The sequence below is a fragment of the Salvia splendens genome, chromosome 3, assembly GCF_004379255.2.
Source record: "Salvia splendens isolate huo1 chromosome 3, SspV2, whole genome shotgun sequence".
NCBI classification, from domain to species: Eukaryota; Viridiplantae; Streptophyta; class Magnoliopsida; order Lamiales; family Lamiaceae; genus Salvia; species Salvia splendens.
In genome coordinates this window covers 13,732,312-13,752,823 of record NC_056034.1, presented here as the reverse complement: position 1 = coordinate 13,752,823, position 20,512 = coordinate 13,732,312, and the positions used below count along the sequence as shown (strand labels likewise).

The window sequence follows — 20,512 nt, the reverse complement described above, 5'->3', positions numbered from 1 at the left end:
GCTTTAATGAAAAATTAATAAAGTAAGACAGAAAAAATGGATAATAGAAGAAAGAGGAAGAGAAAAAGTAGTGAAATTAGTGTTTGTAGATTGTGGAGTTCATTTCCTAAAATGAAAATTTTCTATATTTAGTAAACGCACTTAAAAAATTATTGTTAAGAAACAAATGAATGTAATATTGATCTTGGGTTCAAATTGCATGTGTCCATGTAGTTTTCATCTCATGTGGTCCAATGTAGTAGAATTTTGCACCTTAAAAGATAGTGTTGTGATCCCATATACAGTGTATATGGTATAGTATCTTAATTGATGTCATTGTAGTATACTCTTTTCTTCTGTCCATTATTAAATGTCTCATTTTTTTTTGTTCTTCTTCCGCCAATGAATGTCTCATTTCACTTTTTTTTTAGTAAGTGGATCTCACATTCAATTAACTCATTCTACTTATATTTTATTATAAAACTAAATATAAAAGTAGGACTCACACTCCATTAGCTTTTACTATTCATTTTTCCTTATAAAGTCTAATAATTTCTTAAAACCCGAAAGGTCAACCCTGTGACATTTAATCATAGGCGCAAGGAGTATTATTAATTTCAGGGATATTGACACCTAATATCATGAAACTTTCAAAAAGTTGGGTTTTTCCCACGAACTTTGAAATTGACAAATAATATCACGAACTTTACCCCGAGTTTGTTATTTTCCACCAATAAAAAAATTCCGGCAAATAATATCATGATACAGATTTTTTTCGTAATTTCTCGAAAACAACTTCGAGAGTTTCAAGATTTTCAATCTTTGAGAATAGTTTTTATTGAAGCACACCCTTCAAATTTGTTCTTCAATCTATTAATATAGCCGGAATTTTTTCACTGGTGGGAAATAACAAACCCAGTGTAAAGTTCGTGATATTATTTGTCAATTTCAAAGTTCGTGGGAAAACCCCAACTTTTTTAAAGTTCAATGATAATAGGTGCCAATATCCCTTAATTTTATTACACATATTTATTTTATAAGCTTTTGAGACGTCTTATAAGATAATTAAACTTAGAGCTACGACACATTTTCAAAGAAGTTAATAATGAGGCAGAAGTACATCGATCTTATAATATAGTAATTCTTTATTACAAAGGAAAACCTCACAGAAATTGAAGAAATTCACTAACACACACACAAATTTGGAAGATAATTATCATAATCAGAAGTGAGAATTTCCGGAGCTTAGACACCACAGTATTGTTTGAGAGCTGCTGGAGATCTCTGACCAGCTTCAGTATAGTAAAATTGAAGAAACTGGTGATGATCATAGGGCTTGAAGAGCAATGGATGCTCTTCATCCACCATCTCTTCGGGGGCCTTAATTATGTATCCCGGTTTAGGAACCGAAAACAATCCGATAGAGTATCGAGCTTCGTTTCCACTCATCATCACCTTATGGTAGGGTGCGTGCAACCGCCCGTTTGACCATGCCTGCACCCAATAACTATGTTAGCAGTGACGGATCCAAGATATAATTTTTTAAGGGATTCATTTACTCAAGTAAGGGGTAAAATTGTAATTTAACGGAAGACTTACGGTAAAGGATTCTCCAATCATGACAACAAAGGAGTTAAGTGAGGGTTGAGAAGTAAACCACTGTCCATCTTTGGTGAGGACTTCGAGTCCGTTGATCTCATTCTGGTACAAGATCGTTACGATGTTCTTGTCCGTGTGGGATGATAACCCTAGCTCAGTCTCATCGCTTCGAGGCTTATCATATTTTTGCAGTCTAATGAGGTAATCCGTCGAATCCATGTGCTCATCCATGTACTTGTCTAGTCCAAGGCTCTCCACAACCATTTTCCTCACAATCTTGTCCAATTCCAATAGTTTCTCCGAGAAGGACTCCACACTCTTGCTGGTAAGAACATACACACACGCAAGCATAAAAAAAAAAGTTGGTAGGGGCTATATTTTAAAAAATTATTCAAAAATACAATTTTAAGTAATTCAAATCATAATAGAGGTTTTTGCATAACGATCTACACAAATATGAATAAATTCAAAGACTATAAGCATGGCCGGGGCTTGCCAATACCTGAACGAGGGATTGCCTTGGTCCCACATGATGTCGGAAAAGCCTTTGATTTTTCCCGGGGAGAGGGCGTCAGGGATCCCGAGGCTCTCGTAGAGCGGGACCATCGGGTACTGGCCGACATACCCGTGGTAGGGTTTGTTGGACCTGTTGCGTAATTTGATGGGTAAAGGGAGATCGAAGAGTTCTTTAATTTCATGAATGACTGATTTTCGGAGATGAAGAGGGATGTGATCGAATGTTGCTTCGAAGCAGCCGTATTCTTCTAAGACTTGCCGGACTTGAGCTTTCGTCGAATCCCAGGTTTCAGTTTGAGGTTTGAGATTGGAGAAGTCTATGATTGGGAGTTTGATTGTGTCTGAACCCATTTTCTTTCTATGTGAGAGGTGTGGTTCCTTTTCTTTAGTCAAATGGAGCCATTTATAGAAATCACTTTTTGAATACGGTTCAAGAACTGCCGGTTCCAGTTTGAAAAAGGAAATGGTGGGTCTGGGTTTTAAAACGTTTTTTTCACAGTTTCAAAACCCTAGACCCATGTTTTCTTGGTTTCCCACAATCTTTTCCCAATTTTATCATATTTTAGGCAAAATCGACGGTTAATTTATGGTTAAGAAATTTTGAAATCAGACCAATAGAACGAACATGTATGTCTATCCAATTAAGCCCCACTCCGATGGTTAACCAATGGTTACTGTTCAAAATTACTAAACCGGACTGATGCAACTAGCATGTCGGTTCTGATTAACCCTATGAGATGCGGTTACATTTAAAAAACTGTGACCACTATTCTGATTTTAAACCGAACAGACAGTTCTGATTTAACCGTGAATCCTTAATAGGTGAAGAGTGGAAATTGAAACTTAAAATACCATTTAGACTACATGGCAAAAGATGAAACAACGAAAGATTTATGGACCACTTTCGTACTGATTAATTAAATACTCGATTACTACATGATTACTGAATATTTAAATTGCTTATAGTATAAGTTTAAGATATGCAATCAAACTGCAAATTGTCCGTTGTGTTTTAGTATAAATTGGCATATATAAATTTTTCTATGATAATATAGTTTACGCAATGAGTACTTACGAGAAGAGATTTCAAGCTGATTTTGTTGTCCCCCGTTTATATATATATTATATTCTTGGTGATATTTCATTTTAGTGATATGTGATAGAACTATACACTACGAACTTAAATAAATACTATATATATGGGATTGATATGTTTCATTTAATTAATTCCATCATTTGTTCGAGTAATGTCCAATTAATTATTGTGTATGCAGTTATATTATAAAATGAAAACTGTCCCTGGAATATTTTGTTTGCCGAACAGAAGATCCATGAATCTAATTGATGGACAATGGCGGCAATCATTGCTAAGTGACAGAAAATTTTATATTTTTTTATTTTATTGATCTATATGTTCATTGTACTACATATTATCACTGTCAGAATATCTATATCAAGCATTAGAAAAATCTATTATTTGAACGGTGGTGTACGTATCTATGAACAAAACTTGTTTACCCCTTTCTTGCAATATTATAGTATGGGATAACTAATCAGCTTATTTTCTGAATAAATAAAAACTTATTGTTCAAGCTGGATAAACAGTTACTCGGTTATCATTTAACCGATGTGGTTACCTAATAACCGAAATATTAGGCCTCGCTTCATTTTTGGTTCTGATTTTTAATTACTAAGTGGGCTAATCCATCGACCCATACACTATATGAGATTGAGATGTGATCTCATTAAAAAGCCCAAGAAAGGCAAACTCGTAAACTCATCTTATAAATTGAGCACTATTGATTATAATTGTTTGCAAAAATACATCGTTTTAATAATATGCTCTGTATTCTTTATTATAGGAAAACCTCCAAGAAACTGAAGAAATTCATAAACAAACACAAATTCGGATCATAACATGATGAGAAGTAACAATTTATAGAGATTAGACGCCGCAATATTCTTTGAGAGCATCAATGGAAGATTTCTGAGCAGCTTGGGTATAGAAAAATTGAAGAAACTGGTGATGATCATATGGCTTGAAGAGCATTGGATGCTCTTCATCCACCATCTTTTCGGGGGCCTTAATTATGTACCCCGGTTTAGGAACCGAAAACAAACCAATAGAATATCGAGCTTGCTCCCCGCTCATCATCACCTTGTGGTAGGGAGCCTGCAGCCGCCCGTTTGTCCATGACTGCACCCAATAGCTAGGTTAAGAGTGACAAATCGAGAACATAATTTTTAAACGACTCTGGGTGAAAATGGTTTGCCGTCTAAAATGAACCAATGAAGGGAGCTTGACATGGTTATTTAATTGTAGTTTCATAACATAAATTTTTAGAAAGAAAAAAAAACGACAATATTTAACGTTTTCGAGTTAAAAAGGTGCTATAAATGAAGAGAAAATTAGGTCCTCCTGACAATCTAGGGCACCCAATCCCACCCGTAAATCTACCGTTATAATATTGTGTTGTCACAAATTACTTAGATAGTCGTTTCTAGCATAAAACACAACATATTTTGATTTATTTTACTTTATTTGTTCTCTTATTTTACTTTTTTTTCTCTATTCTACTTTATTCTCGATCCGCCTGACCATTAAATGCTATGCTTTCTTAATCCCGCGAGCTAATTCACTTTTTTACTGTGAATTCTCACATTCAAAGCCAAGGTAGAATTGGACTTACATACAAGGAGTCTCCAATCATGATAACGAATGAGTTAAGTGAGGGTTGAGAAGTTAACCACTGTCCATCTTTGGTGAGCACTTCGAGTCCGTTGATCTCATTCTGGTACAAGATCGTTACGATGTTCTTGTCCGTGTGGGATGTTAACCCTAGCTCACTCTCATTGTTTCGAGGCCTATCGTATTTCTGAAATCGAAAGATGTAATCCGACGAATCCATGTGTTCATCCATGTACTTGTGTAGTCCAAGGCTCTCCACAATCATTTTCCTCACAATTTTGTCCAATTCCGACAGCTTCTCCGAGAAGGATTCCACAGTCTTGCTGGTAATTTACACACACATAAACATGAGCGGACGCAGAAAAAAAAATTATTACTTTCAGGGACTACATTTACAAAATTTTATTCGAAAGCATATTTTTTTAGATGATTCAGATCATAATGACTGACAATGTGCATTTTTTCGAAATCTTGAACTTGAAATTTTCCTGGCTAGGCGGTACCTGAATGTAGGATTTCCTTCGGCCCACATTAGGTCGGCGAAAGCTTGGATTTTTCCCTGGGAGAGGGCGTCGGGAATCCCGAGGCTTTCGAAGAGTGGGACTATCGAGTACTGGCCGACGTAGCCATGGAAGGGTTTGTTGGACCTGTTGCGTAATTTGATGGATAAAGGGAGATCGAATAGTTGTTTCGTTTCATGAATTACTGATTTTTGAAGATGAAGAGGGATGTGATCGAATGTTGCTTCGAAGCAGCCGTATTCTTCTATGGCTTGCCAGACTTTGGCTTTCGTGGATTCCCAGGTTTCAGTTTGATTTTTAAGGTTGGAGAAATCTATGATTGGGAGTCTAATTGGTTCAGAACCCATTTTCTTTTCTATTTGAGATGTGATTAATTCCCTTTTCTTTCGTGGGGTGAGTTGTTAAATATTGGAGCCATTTAAATCTTCCAAACATAAGAGCCATGGATTGTAATTGGTGGAGTTAATTTGCAGCGATCATTACCATGTGACATAAATTTATAATCTTGATTAATAAAAGCATCCTTAGTCATTGTTTTTCTTGTATAGTTCATTGCCATATGTGTATCTAGCATTCGAAGAATCTATAATTTGAACGGCGGTGTAGTATATAAATAAAATATTTTTAGCCATTGCTTGTAAATAGGATTTGAAAGTTCAAGAGAGAAAGAACCTTTAAATAAATGAACTAGGAACATATATAAGCGGTTCGACTCTCTTGATATGATCCGGGAAAGAACCGTTAGAAAACCCGGAAAGATGTACTTATTAAATTACATGTAACTACTTATAAAAGAAAACAATAAGGATAACTTATAAACATAGTCTCCATATCTCCATGGGCGGACGGGTAGCTAGGGCGGGTTCGATCTAGGATTCTATGGGGTTGGACTCTTCGCAGTATCTTTGAATGGCTCCATACGTCTTCGGGCCCCCTTCACAGCAGTAGTCAAGAAAATCCAAATGGTTGAAAGGTTTGAATTGGAGTGGATTTTTGTCATTCACCAATTCTTGAGGTACTTCCAATATTCCCCTTACAAAAGAAAATGTACCAATAGAATATTTTTCTTTTATTCCTCGCGCCACTACTTTGTGAAGGGAGCAATATATTCTTCCATTGCTCCATGCCTACAATCAACATTACATTTCACATTTCATGCGCAGATTCCAATTAATGTTTGTTGATTCTATATAATTTGGTTAAAAAATAACATCACATCAATTCAACAATTAAACTAACAATTACTAATAAACTTTATTAGTTGACCATTTGTAGAGGTGATTAAAAGAACAACCATGAATTTTGGTCCAAATCTAATTTGTTATCCCTCAAGTTTGGAAATCAGCTGAAAAATACCATTAGGTTTATTTGGATCACATTTGGTCATCTATATTGTTAATGTTTTACTGACAAACTATATTGTTTTCTCTGACTAAGCGATATTATTTAATTCACTGATGGAATATAATTTTTCAGTGGTTATATCGGATTCAATTCACCAAAAATTTAATAGTTAGAAAATTGCAAACAAATTCCAAAATTGATGATTTTTCTAGTTATTTAAAAAATTATCAGACGCATAATTTGACTAAATTTCATGATTTTCTCGATAATTTACTCTTTGTAGAATATGAGATATAATTAAGCTTGTAAAAAAAGAAATACAGATAATAATAAATGGATGAATGAATTGGGAGTTCTGACCATGAGAGCTTCACCAACAACAACGATGAACTTTGTGGGAGCGGGCTCAAAATGGATCCAATCACCATCACGAGTTTCGATCTCCAAACCGTACCTCGTTAGTCCCAATTACAGACAAGAAACTCTTGTCTCTGTGAGGCAAGATGCCGATGTTAGATTTGCCTTCACCTGGGGCGTGATATCTCATCAATCGTGTCATATAAAACGGCGTCGTTCTAAGGGGGCTGTAGTATCTTTCTAATCCATAACTGCTTGTCACCATCTTCATCACCGTCCAATACAATTCCGACAGCAGATTGCAGTATGAGTGTAGCGTCTCACTTTACATCAAAACCGACGACCAGAAAATAATGGGTTATTTTATTCCAATATTTATTCCTCTATTAATTACAGGCATAATAATTATTTAAATTACGAATTTATTGAAATTATGATAATATACTAGCATATTTTGAAATTTTATTTTTTCTCAGCTGTTATATTGATGTGCCAAATGACATTTTTTTAATGATGCTACGTAGGAGTTGTTTCTTTAAAATAAGAAAAATAAAAAAATAAAAGAAATGAAAGAAAAAAACACTTACTCCCTCCATCCCACAATAGGAGTCACTCTTATTGTGGACACGAGTTTTAAGAAATGTAAAGAATAGTGGGTTGGAAAAGTTAGTAGAATATATGAGACCCATTTTTTTATATTGATTTTATAATAAAATGTGAGTTAATGGAATGTGAGACCTACTTTCCATTTATTTTAAAAATGAACTCTTATTGTGGAACGGATGACAAAGTGTGACTCTTACTGTGGGACGGGGTATTTCACTACTAAAGAATTGGTTTTGTGCATGTATCGTTGTCAAATTCGACAAAACTTTGGGATTTATATGACTACAATCCTTAATTTAAAAGGAGGTTACACTTTCAAATTTGATGACAATAGGTAAAATACGTGTTTTGACACTTAAAAAATGTCACAATTGATAAGGGTATCTACAGTGGTGATAGCCCAGCAATAGCCCAGCCATAGCCCAGCCACAAACTCCTCCTGCCACATCATCAATACTAAAAATCCTCCTGCCACATCAGAAATAGCCCAGCCATAGCCTAGCCATATCATAAATAGCCCAGCCACATCAATAGCCACATCACTAATAACACAATATACGGAATTTAATTTACGAGACATATACGGGAAACATTAATAATACTATTTTAATTTTAAAAAAAGTACAATAAACTTAAAAAGTACAATGAATTTAAAAAAGTACTAAAATTTTAAAAAAGTACATTAATAATAAAAATTACATTAAAAAAAATAGAGAGAGTACTCGTTAATACAAGTGGTGCGAATGAAAATGAAGTGCAAATCGCGTATATATAGTGTCTCGAAAATCTAAAATAAAAAAATAAAAAAACCGCTGGGCGATGCGCTGGGCGATCCCGACGCTGCAATGGCGCCGAGCGGATCGCCCAGCGCCCGTCGACCGCCTAGCGCTAGGCGATTTTTAATTCCGAAAAACCGCTCGGCGGTTTTCGGAAGCTGCAATGGTTCGCCTAGCGACCGCCTAGCGCCGGCGCTCGGCTAGGCGGTGCGCTAGGCGCCATTGTGGATAGCCTAATGCACAACATCTAACGTGACATTTAAACTACTTATAAATAGGTCAAATACCAATAGTGAAATTGAAAAGTGTCACAATAGATGAGGCGTGTATATTTTGAAAGAGAACATAACATTACCAAAAGTAGTAGTTGCCGTCGGGCCAGAACAAGCCGGTAAACTTTCTAATCGATTCGAGATCAGCTTGAGCATCAGTGGCGGACAGAGTTAAGGACAAGGGGGTATGATTGTACCCCAAATTGTTGAATAGCCTAGTGGTAAAATACTCCTATTTTATAGTGTAGGACCCAGGTTCAAATCTCCTAGGTGTATTTTTTTGCTATTTAGTCTTTTATTTTTGCTTTCATTTGTTAACTGTTTTGTTTTTATTGCTATTAGTCTGTATTTTTGTTTGCATTTATTGACTGTTTAACTTTTACTATTACGTATTACTGAATTTAAGCATTTACTATTATTAATAATATATATCTAATGTACGATTAAACATAGAGTAATATAATTTATTAGTTGATTTTTTCATTTGTTTTTTACACAATAAAAGCATGTATAGTTGAATCTAATCTTTATTATTTATAATTTTCAATTATGTTCATATTTGAAATTCTATAAATTATATGATGTATTTTCTTTTAGTTTAAATATTTAAAACTATTTTAAAACTGAAATAAGTTCTCAATTAGAAAAGAACCTCTATTTAAATAGTACTCCGTAGTAAAAATCTTCCAACTAATAACACTTAAATATCATCTATTTTTATATACAATGAAGTGACTTGCTAAAAAAATTGAGATAACGACCAAAAAAAAGTTATATCTCCATGCAGATTTAACTATATATCGCACCCTCAATCTCAAGTATATGGATCCGCCACTGTTGAGCATGTTCGATGCCGAAATATTCAAAGAGAGGCATCGCAGCATAATTTCCGCCATAGCCAAAACCTGGAAGTTGAGAAGTGTGGTTGCGTTTAGTTTCAATGGGGAGGCGGAACAGTTCCTCCGACAGCCCATACATCGCCTCGTACAGCTGCGGACTCATCTCTTCGTACTCGATCACGAAGCACCCGTACGTCTCCAGAGCCGCACGGACTGAATCCGAGGTCGATTTGAACAAATCTGTGCTTCCATTTTAATGGTGGGGAGCTGAGATTGGGAGGGGGAATCCATCTAAAGAATGTCGATCGTTTATTTAATTTTTACTGATTTTGATTATTTTGGTAAATTTGTATTGGTTGAGTTGAGTGCCATGGTTATTGATACTACTACTATTTATATGGCTAGATATAAACCATTATGAAAACTAGTTTTAATTTTTGTTTGATATAAAATACTCCCTCCGTCCCATAAAAGATGTCACACTTTCCTTTTTAGTTTGTCCCACAAAAGATATCACATTTCATTTTATGGAAAAAGCTCCCTCTCACATTAATATAAATATACTATTTTCTTTCTCCATCAAACACACAAAACAACATCTCCTAAAATCTCGTGTCATTCCCCAAATGTGCCATCTACTATGGGACGGAGGGAGTATTTAATTTCATGTATTTTACATTTTTTAATCGATGGAATTTATATAGATCGGACCTCGTGTAGGGGCAATGCTCGATGTGGATTTTATGGTGGTCATGTTTGATATGTGAAATTTTCTTACGAGTTTTAGTGCAAAATAGATATTTAAGATATGATGTTTCAATAAGGGTTATCAAAAATCTCTATTGCATGACCAATTAAAGGCTATTTATGACCAACTGGAATACGAATAAAATCACTATTTGATATGATATTTACACTAAAATGGGTTTGAGTTTAGGGTAAATGGTTGGTATACTCTAAATAATATATTGAATAATATATTGAGTATAAAAAGAACCATATGAAATCATTAATGGTAAGAAATTGAATTAGATCGACAAAGTTCGATTTACATATCAATAATATATTAATGAGCGATCACTATACGTAAATGAAATACTAAGATTAATGAGTAGTTTAAACAGTGATTGTTAAGAGCCTTTCCCCCTTAACTGCGATCGGCGAGTTCTATAGACAATCAATGATCTCTCTGGCGCCCCAACTCAGGGTCAGCGGAGTCAAGAATCGGCTGTGCGTGGGGATCTCCCGTCGGGCAGCGCGAGTTCTAGGTTTTGAGAATAAAGCAACGAGATGTTGGGCAAATCAATAATCTTCTTATTCGATGTGAGTGAAAGAAAGCCCTATTTATAATCTAAGGACCCTAGGGTTGATTCCACCTCCTAAACATCTCGGGAAAGAATCAACGAAGAAAACCCGAAACGGAGCTTATAGCTACGCTCGACTCAACGGAAATAAAACAATAAATTAATAAGAATATTCTAAAGAAACAATAAAAGGAAATAAGGGAAATAAAACAATTAAAAGTATAAAGACTCTGCTCCATCTCGATCACTTCTTAACATAGTCGCCGAGCCTCTCCGGCGGCTTCACTGTCCTCTTCGGCCTTGTCGTTACGATCGATCCCTGCTCCAACACTTCCGGACCTTCCTTCCTGGCCTTTGCGGCCTCCATTCGTGCACCAGCCGACACATTGTCTTGAGGTTGAGTGGGGATCGTATCAACTCCCCCGTCCATAGCAACATCCTTGTCCTCAAGGAGCACATTTGGAAAGCGGCGACGAATCAAACCCAACGGCTCCCACGTCGGCGAGTTCGACCCATCGGACCAGCGAACAAGCACATGTTCCCGTGGCTGTTTGATACGATCCTATATCATAGGATATTCCAATTATTTAGTTGCCTATTTGATTCACCATATCTTTCCAATTTATATTAAGATATTTGTTTCTTATTCAATAAGTTAGGGTATTAGTATTCTAGTATTATAAATAGGAGAGATTATATCATTGTATCAATCAATCAATGAATCAATGAAATATTTTCCCTAAATTTTACTTGTGCAACGAGCATATTATCGTTCCCTATTGCTGCTCATCGGAGAACGTCCGAGAACTGGTAAATCGTGAGCTTTCCTTCGAGCACGTCGAAGGTTTGGTCACAGCAACTCGCGCGAAGATCGCCATCCGGTCCGTTGCGGGGGACGTCCGTAACAACTGGTGCTTTCATTGAGGACAAGGTGAATTTTAACCGTGAGGGAGTTGATACGATCCTATATCATATGATATTCCAATTATTTAGTTGCCTATTTGATTCACCATATCTTTCCAATTTATATTTAGATATTTGATTCTTATTCAATAAGTTAGGGTATTCGTATTCTAGTATTATAAATAGGAGAGATTATATCATTGTATCAATCAATCAATGAATCAATGAAATATTTTCCCTAAATTTTACTTGTGCAACGAGCATATTATCGTTCCCTATTGCTGCTCATCGGAGAACGTCCGAGAACTGGCAAATCGTGAGCTTTCCTTCGAGCACGTCGAAGGTTTGGTCACAGCAACTCGCGCGAAGATCGCCATCCGGTCACGTTGCGGGGGACGTCCGTAACAACTGGTGCTTTCATTGAGGACAAGGTGAATTTTAACCGTGAGGGAGTTGATACGATCCTATATCATATGATATTCCAATTATTTAGTTGCCTATTTGATTCACCATATCTTTCCAATTTATATTTAGATATTTGATTCTTATTCAATAAGTTAGGGTATTCGTATTCTAGTATTATAAATAGGAGAGATTATATCATTGTATCAATCAATCAATGAATCAATGAAATATTTTCCCTAAATTTTACTTGTGCAACGAGCATATTATCGTTCCCTATTGCTGCTCATCGGAGAACGTCCGAGAACTGGCAAATCATGAGCTTTCCTTCGAGCACGTCGAAGGTTTGGTCACAGCAACTCGCGCGAAGATCGCCATCCGGTCACGTTGCGGGGGACGTCCGTAACAACTGGTGCTTTCATTGAGGACAAGGTGAATTTTAACCGTGAGGGAGTTGATACGATCCTATATCATATGATATTCCAATTATTTAGTTGCCTATTTGATTCACCATATCTTTCCAATTTATATTTAGATATTTGTTTCTTATTCAATAAGTTAGGGTATTAGTATTCTAGTATTATAAATAGGAGAGATTATATCATTGTATCAATCAATCAATGAATCAATGAAATATTTTCCCTAAATTTTACTTGTGCAACGAGCATATTATCGTTCCCTATTGCTGCTCATCGGAGAACGTCCGAGAACTGGCAAATCGTGAGCTTTCCTTCGAGCACGTCGAAGGTTTGGTCACAGCAACTCGCGCGAAGATCGCCATCCGGTCACGTTGCGGGGGACGTCCGTAATAACTGGTGCTTTCATTGAGGACAAGGTGAATTTTAACCGTGAGGGAGTTGATACGATCCTATATCATATGATATTCCAATTATTTAGTTGCCTATTTGATTCACCATATCTTTCCAATTTATATTTAGATATTTGATTCTTATTCAATAAGTTAGGGTATTAGTATTCTAGTATTATAAATAGGAGAGATTATATCATTGTATCAATCAATCAATGAATCAATGAAATATTTTCCCTAAATTTTACTTGTGCAACGAGCATATTATCGTTCCCTATTGCTGTTCATCGGAGAACGTCCGAGAACTGGCAAATCGTGAGCTTTCCTTCGAGCACGTCGAAGGTTTGGTCACAACAACTCGCGCGAAGATCGTCATCCGGTCACGTTGCGGAGGACGTCCGTAACACTGTTCCTCATGCCATAATGTACGCCTCTCCAAGATTCGAACCGGGTACACAATTGGTCTATCCCCCAAGAACTCCGAAGGCAGCCTCATATCCCCGACTGGCTCGCCCCCGTCCACAAACTGACGTAGCAACCCCACGTGAAACAAGTCATGAATTATGCTTCCCACGGGCAAACGCAACCTGTAAGCCACTTGCCCAATGCGCTCCACTATCTCGAAGGGACCGTAATACCGACGAGCTAGCTTAGTCGATAGCGGTCGGGCGACTGAGTGTTGCCTGTAGGGCTGTAACTTTAGGAGCACCTTGTCGCCTACCACAAACTCCACATCGCGACGGTGCTTATTCGCCGACTCCCGCATCCGTTGCTGCACGCGTTCCAAGTTATGACGCAGCTCTACCAGCAGCCTCCCTCGCTGTGTTATCAACTCCTCCGCGGAAGGGGGCGTTGATGCTGACGGCGGCGCGAACACCAAGCTAGGCGGCTCCCCGCCCATAAAGTGCCTTGAACGTCGACATCCCGAGGCCCGCATGGTGAAAGCAATTGAGCGCTAGCTCCGCCCAAGGCAAGAAGTTCGCCCATTTGGAGGGCCTATCCACAGTAAACGCCCTCAAGTATTGCTCGAGGCCCCGGTTCCGCACCTCCGTCTGACCGTCTGACTGGGGGTGATACGCAGTTGAGAAGTTCAACTTCGTCCCGCTGAGGTGCATGATATCGTCCCATATTTTATTCAGAAAAACCGGATCACGATCATACACCAAGGTTTTGGGAAAACCGTGGTGACGAACCACATTATTCACGAACAAGTGTGCCACCCGCAAAGCATCAAAGCGCGTAGGCAAGGGAGCAAAATGTGCATACTTCGACAACCTATCCACCACGACCATTATAGCCGTGTACCCTCGCGAAGATGGGAGACCCACGATAAAATCCATTGACACGTCCTCCCATACCTGAGATGGAATCGGTAGAGGTTGCAACAGCCCTGCCGGCTTCTGCGTGGAATACTTGGTCGTTTGACAGATCACACAAGCCTCAACGAAAGGCCGCACCTCCTTCTTCATTTTAGGCCAATAAAAATCTGTAGCTATGCGCCGAAGGGTCTGCTCGAAACCAGGATGGCCTGCCGCCTGCGAGCTATGGTATTCGGAAAAAATAGGAGTCCGCGCGGATGACCGGGAGCCCACAAAAATCCTGCGCTTGTGATATACCAGCCCGTCTACCCACGTGAGATGAGGCGCTGCGCGCCTCTGCCGTATATCCTCCGTTAACTCCCTCAATTCTGGCGAAGACGCCGTCTCCCGCCGCAAAAGGTCCATCAGAGCGGGACAGGTCGAGATGCTGCCAACAGGAGGGCGCAGCAGCTCTCGGTGCTCACTGGCGGCGCTGTGTCGTCTGCGGTCTGCTGGGAATGGTCCGACTCCTCGCGACGAGAAAGAGCATCGGCCGCTTTGTTTGAGCTCCCCTTTTTGTATTCAATGGAGAACTTATACCCCATGAGTTTCCTCACATACAACTGCTGATCCGGAGTTTGCACTACCTGTTGTAACAACTCCTTCAAACTCTTCTGATCGCTTCTAATCGTGAACTCCCTTCCCAACAAATATTGCCGCCACTTCTGTACAGCTTCGACTATCGCATACAATTCTTTGTGATAAGTCGAGGCGACGTGGCCCAACCTTCTTGCTAAAGTAAGCTATCGGATGGTTATCCTGAAGCAAAACCGCCCCAATGCCCAAGTCTGAAGAACCGGGGCAGTCGGAGATAAAACAATAAATTAATAAGAATATTCTAAAGAAACAATAAAAGGAAATAAGGGAAATAAAACAATTAAAAGTATAAAGACTCTGCTCCATCTCGATCACTTCTTAACATAGTCGCCGAGCCTCTCCGGCGGCTTCACTGTCCTCTTCGGCCTTGTCGTTGCGATCGATCCCTGCTCCAACACTTCCGGACCTTCCTTCCTGGCCTTTGCGGCCTCCATTCGTGCACCAGCCGACACGTTGTCTTGAGGTTGAGTGGGGATCGTATCAGTGATCCAGAAAGATTTCATAAAGAATTAAGGTAGCTTTCCATACAAAAGAACACAAATTGATGATCTCAAATTTATGGTGAAATTAATATATATATTTCTATTGTACAGTAAATATAAACCTTGTCTAAGTCAACATTTCTATTATAGATTTAATCGCTGATTAATAAAATTTCGACATTTTTTGGATGTTGCGAATCAAATTTCAAACGTTGATATAAAAAAAATGCTTATTATATCTCAGTCTCCAATAATAATTGACATTAATATCAGTAAGAAAGAAGATTAAATATTCCAAAAACATCATGAAAAACGTCGAATAAGTCTCCATCTGGATAATAATTTCATAAATATGGTGAGTCACATGCAGGACCATCTCAATGTCGAGTAGCGGTTATGCAATCTTCCTTCAATATTATAATAAAAAAATATTTTGATACGTTAATTATTTATTTCTATTGGTATTTGGTAGGTTTAGTTTGGTCCACATAAATTATTGAATCAACTAATATAAATATATTATTGTTAGGTTTGTTCTAAAATAAGTTAGTATGATAATAGAGTTACATTTACAATAAATATTGAATTTGTTTATTTTTTTAAATCTACCATAATTGTGGATTAGAACCAATGGAATTTTTTAATGATCAAGTTAGTGATATCAGATATTGGTGCGAAGATTGTTAGTATTAGATATGTTGTCACGGTCCCATACCTTTTCTAGTTTTTGCTTTTGTTTCTGCGGTGTTAGGTGCCCCAGAGTTTGGTCATTTTGTTGTGTTTTTTGTTATTGGTTTGTGTGCGTTATATAGATTAATTAAGTTGTTAGGGATTTTGCTATTGTTTTTTGTTTGGATTTTTATGGTAGACTCTTGGCCCCTTATCACGAATCTTTGCTCATCATTTTTCGATTCAAATATTTTTTCTTAATAAAAAAACAATTATTGCTACAAAATTTTTTATGATAAATAAAACAAGTACTCCCTTCGTCCCAAGGAAGATGACCCCTTCCTTGGGTGGCATGAGATTCTATGTTGCTTTATTTTGTGTTAAGTGGAAAGAGTAAAGTAAGAGAGAGGGAATAAAATAGAGATAAAAGATGTTTCCATTTTAAGTAATAGGTCATCTTGAGTGGGACAAACTAAAAAGAAAAGTGAGTCATCTTCAATTGGATGGGGAGTAAATTAAATTAAATTAGACTGATTTCGTAAAGGTCATAGGCTATTAGTTTTAATCTAGTAGTAATTGATTATAACCATGAATTAGTTCCTCACTATTAAGTTAGTAATGAAGAAATGGAATTGACTTGAGGGTAGAAAAAATATTGAATCACACAAAAACTTTATTCAAATTAACGAGAGGTAAATAAGTTTTAATCTACATACCAAGTACGAAACGGGATGTAAATAAGTTTAAATAAACATACAAAGTACAAAACACACTCGATAGTAAGCATAATTATAATATGAAATTGAATCTTAAATTCCACAATAAGCCCTAATTGGACACTTTGATCTCCTTCCTTCCTCGGTGTAATAAAAATGGATATATTTGTAGTTGTCAAAAGGCTTAAATTGCAAAGGATAATCTTCATCAACTAGCTCTTCCGGCACTTGTATTTCCACATCCCTAATAAAAGTAAACACCCCAAGTGAATACCTTTCTTCACTCCCTTCAATCATCACTCTATGATATGAAGGCTCTATTCTTCCATTTGTGAATCCCTACAATAAAACATGATCATCCAATGTTAAGTTAAATCACAAAGGCCGAAGTTGATAGAAACTCATGGGGTTTCAACTTATAATCAGCCAATGACGAGTGTAGTTAGTGTTCTTGACAGGGCCCACATAATCTATATTTTGTATTCGAAATATAAAGTACTATAATTTTTTATGATGTAATTTGATTATATGGGATTTTATACAATAATTTACACAAAATTGTAAAAATATTTAAGGCCCTAGAATAATATGTTTTGGTAGGGGCTTAAGGCCCTTGTCGGGCCCACTTGTGTTCGCCACTGGGTTCTGTAGCCCATCAAACTTATATAGTCATTATCGAGGTGACATATTTGTTTTTTTTTTAATTTTCCTATGCATACCATACAAGCGTCGCCGGCCATGACAACAAAATCCGACGGCGAGGGATCGATGCCGACCCAATCGCCGGTTTTTGTCATAATTTGGAGTCCCTTCACTTGGCGTTGGTGAAGAATGGAGGTGAAGCTCTTGTCGGTGTGAGGGACAATCCCTAAACCAGCCTCATCTCCCACCGGAGCAAGATACTTTATGAACCGGAGAAGATACGACGTCGCTTCAAGCAACGATTCGTATGCACTCCTTATCCCATAAACCTCCGAAACCATAGTCATCACCACCTTATCCAATCCCGCCACAACCTTAGAGTATTCCAACGCTGCTTCACTGCACACAAAGATCAAAATCAACCAAAGAAATGGGAAAAAAACCCCTTAAATAAAACCCTAAAAAAAATTTAACAAAACCCTAAAAGTTTAATTACCGGAAAGTTTCATTTCCGGAAGGCCATAGGAGACTAGTGAAGCGGTCCACGCCTTGTACGGTGGTGGAGCTTTCGATCCCTAGCCCTTCGTAGAGTGGTACAACGGGCTCTTGGCCGACGTAGCCGTGGGAAGGTGTGTCTGAAGTGTTGAGCATTTTGACATGAGTTGGGAGATCGAAGAGCTCCTCGGAAGCTTTGAAGATGGCGTGGTGGAGTTGGGGGGAGAAGTTGGTGTAAGTGGCGATGAAACAACCGAATTCTTCGAGTGCAAGAACCACTTGTTTGCTTGTGGAAAGCCAAGAAGATGATCCTACTTCAAGATTTTGGGATGAGAAGGCTATTGTAGGGAGTGTTTGGTTTGCAAGAGAACCCATGGGTGGGATATGTTTTTTTTAGTAATTTGAAAGTGGTTATGGTTTTGAAATATGATCGATTTGATTTGTAGGGAATAGAGATATATGATTGTTAGTTGAAGTTTGGCATATGCAATTATTTGCTGCCTATACAAAAATTATTGGTTGATAAAACAATAGTATCATAAAATAACATTATGCAAATAAAAATCTCACAGCCTGGTCATATAACAAAAGTATAGAACACTATATAATAATTTCATTGGTGTCTCCTCCAAATAATTAAATGGGATGATTGTTATTAATACTCCTTCCGTCCACGAAAAATAGGGCTATTCCATTTTTATCCCTTGTTTTGAAAAAATGATAATAAATAATTAAAGTTGATAGAAAGAAAAGTAAGAGGGAGATAATAATATAGAGAAGTCTATTGTCTATATTATTCTCTCTTTTACTTTTATTTCTCTCCACTTTAACCATTTATTATCATTTTTCTAAAACGAGGGATAAAAATGGAATAGCCCTATTTTTCATGAACGGATGGAGTATAAGTTTACTAAACCAATACGTTTTACTTAATACTAGTACATTTTAGTTTATATCTAAATAGTTTTTTAATAATGAATATTCCATATGTCATAAATATATAGTAAATAATGTAGTATATACTACTACTTTTTAAAAAAAAATTGATTATAAAAGGTGTTACTTATCTAGAAAAGGGTTTCTTAATCAATTACTTGTCGGACCACAATGGCAGAGTTGTTAACATAATTTGTTTTTTAATTAGATTGAAAATCAATTTTGAAATAATTTATTCTTTTTTGTCTCTTTCACAACTATTCATGGGTCGAGAATAAAACATTTAAGCGTTCCCTGTTCAATCTTTGTGTATATCTTTCTATATCAAAATCATATTAATAATTATATATAAGCACATCAGAATCATTTCGTCCAATCACATGTAGTAACAAATGCTTGATACAGACCAAAATGGTCCCACACTCGATTAATTATTTGACGATCGAATACATTCCTGATCAAGTCAAAGGAAAAGTGGTGTGACATAATTGTTGTTTATGTTGATATTATATTCGTCATCAGTAAGCATGAATCACGATTCACTTTTGGTAATGTAAGTTTAATTTCTGATGTTGAACCGACAATGATTTGATTGGGATTAATTAACCTCTAGTGGGTAATTATTATTTAGACTCGACTTATACAAATAGTTGGTAATTGATTTAAAGTTGAAAGTGAACATTAGTAATTAATATTGATACCTAATTCACCCTTCAACCTAATACATTGTCCTTATACAATTTCTTGAATATTAAATAAACTAGTGTCACACCCGTGCGATGCAAGGATCGATTTAGTTGTATCACAGTAAGTTCATATTTTGAATGAATTACTTAAAAGTCAGATAACTATATTATCTAAAAATCACACATTTAAGATAAATGTAGGAAACTTGCATTATCTAGAAACTATCCAAAGCTTCTAATAACCACTTTCTTATCTCTATCACAAAACAACAATCATAATTTCATATTGTACCATCCATATCAACATAAACACTTCGAACCATTTACATCATAAAATTAATACATAACAATAACATCAATACTAAAGAGTCATTAAAATAAAATAAAAAAGAGTTTGGGATACATTTTATAAGGAAATAGTGAACTTTTTGTGATAGTTGTTGTACTAATAATAAACTAAGCAACTTTGTTACAAAGAAATGATGGACAAATAGTTCTCATCAACCAACCTCCCATCCTCCCAAAAAATTAATTTGTTGACACATATGAGAAAGGTGGAAACAGAAAATGCATGAATTACATAAATTTGGATGATTTGGAGGAATAACTGTACGTGAAAATTATTTCCAAGACCAAGTGCAACACTTAAAAGTCTAAACTCAATCCTACTAATAGTTACAAATGAAATTATTTAAATTAAAGAAAACCTTAAACAAACATAAATACAACATTGCATGATTTACAACTTCTTTACATATTCAATTCTTCTGTAATCTACTTCCACCGCAACTTACCGCACAACTCTATTTCCTCCTTAATTCTCGATCAATTGACGACATCAAATTTCATTATCTCATAAGACATAGTATTACTTTAATTTTTAGATCTATAAATGAAATGAAGAAAATATTGACAACTCAATATTAATTCTCGAAATAAACTATAAATCTCATACTTACGTGAAATAGCTTTATATTTTTTTATGCGTAAACAATTGCCTCCAACACCACAATTCA

The 20,512-nt window shown here is 36.6% G+C and overlaps 3 protein-coding genes and 1 pseudogene across 3 annotated transcripts; all 4 read right to left on the bottom strand.

Annotated features, from left to right (window-relative positions):
- Positions 1 to 1,085: 1,085 nt before the first annotated feature.
- On the bottom strand, positions 1,086 to 2,518 carry LOC121793947 (probable 2-oxoglutarate-dependent dioxygenase AOP1). Its single transcript, XM_042191968.1, has 3 exons — positions 2,081 to 2,518; positions 1,579 to 1,900; positions 1,086 to 1,473 (listed from the first exon to the last, which is right to left on the bottom strand). The coding sequence occupies exons 1-3, from the start codon at positions 2,443 to 2,445 to the stop codon at positions 1,225 to 1,227; spliced, it is 936 nt and encodes a 311-aa protein (XP_042047902.1). The 5' UTR covers positions 2,446 to 2,518; the 3' UTR covers positions 1,086 to 1,224.
- A 1,521-nt stretch (positions 2,519 to 4,039) lies between these two features.
- Positions 4,040 to 5,651, bottom strand: LOC121795684 (probable 2-oxoglutarate-dependent dioxygenase AOP1). The gene is made up of 3 exons (XM_042194249.1): positions 5,287 to 5,651; positions 4,785 to 5,106; positions 4,040 to 4,291 (listed from the first exon to the last, which is right to left on the bottom strand). The coding sequence occupies exons 1-3, from the start codon at positions 5,649 to 5,651 to the stop codon at positions 4,040 to 4,042; spliced, it is 939 nt and encodes a 312-aa protein (XP_042050183.1).
- A 522-nt stretch (positions 5,652 to 6,173) lies between these two features.
- LOC121796616 lies at positions 6,174 to 11,232 on the bottom strand (annotated as a pseudogene).
- Positions 11,233 to 16,674: 5,442 nt separating this feature from the next.
- LOC121793794 (probable 2-oxoglutarate-dependent dioxygenase AOP1) lies at positions 16,675 to 18,360 on the bottom strand. Its single transcript, XM_042191827.1, has 3 exons — positions 17,876 to 18,360; positions 17,457 to 17,778; positions 16,675 to 17,076 (listed from the first exon to the last, which is right to left on the bottom strand). The coding sequence occupies exons 1-3, from the start codon at positions 18,247 to 18,249 to the stop codon at positions 16,831 to 16,833; spliced, it is 942 nt and encodes a 313-aa protein (XP_042047761.1). The 5' UTR covers positions 18,250 to 18,360; the 3' UTR covers positions 16,675 to 16,830.
- Between the last annotated feature and the right edge of the window lie 2,152 nt (positions 18,361 to 20,512).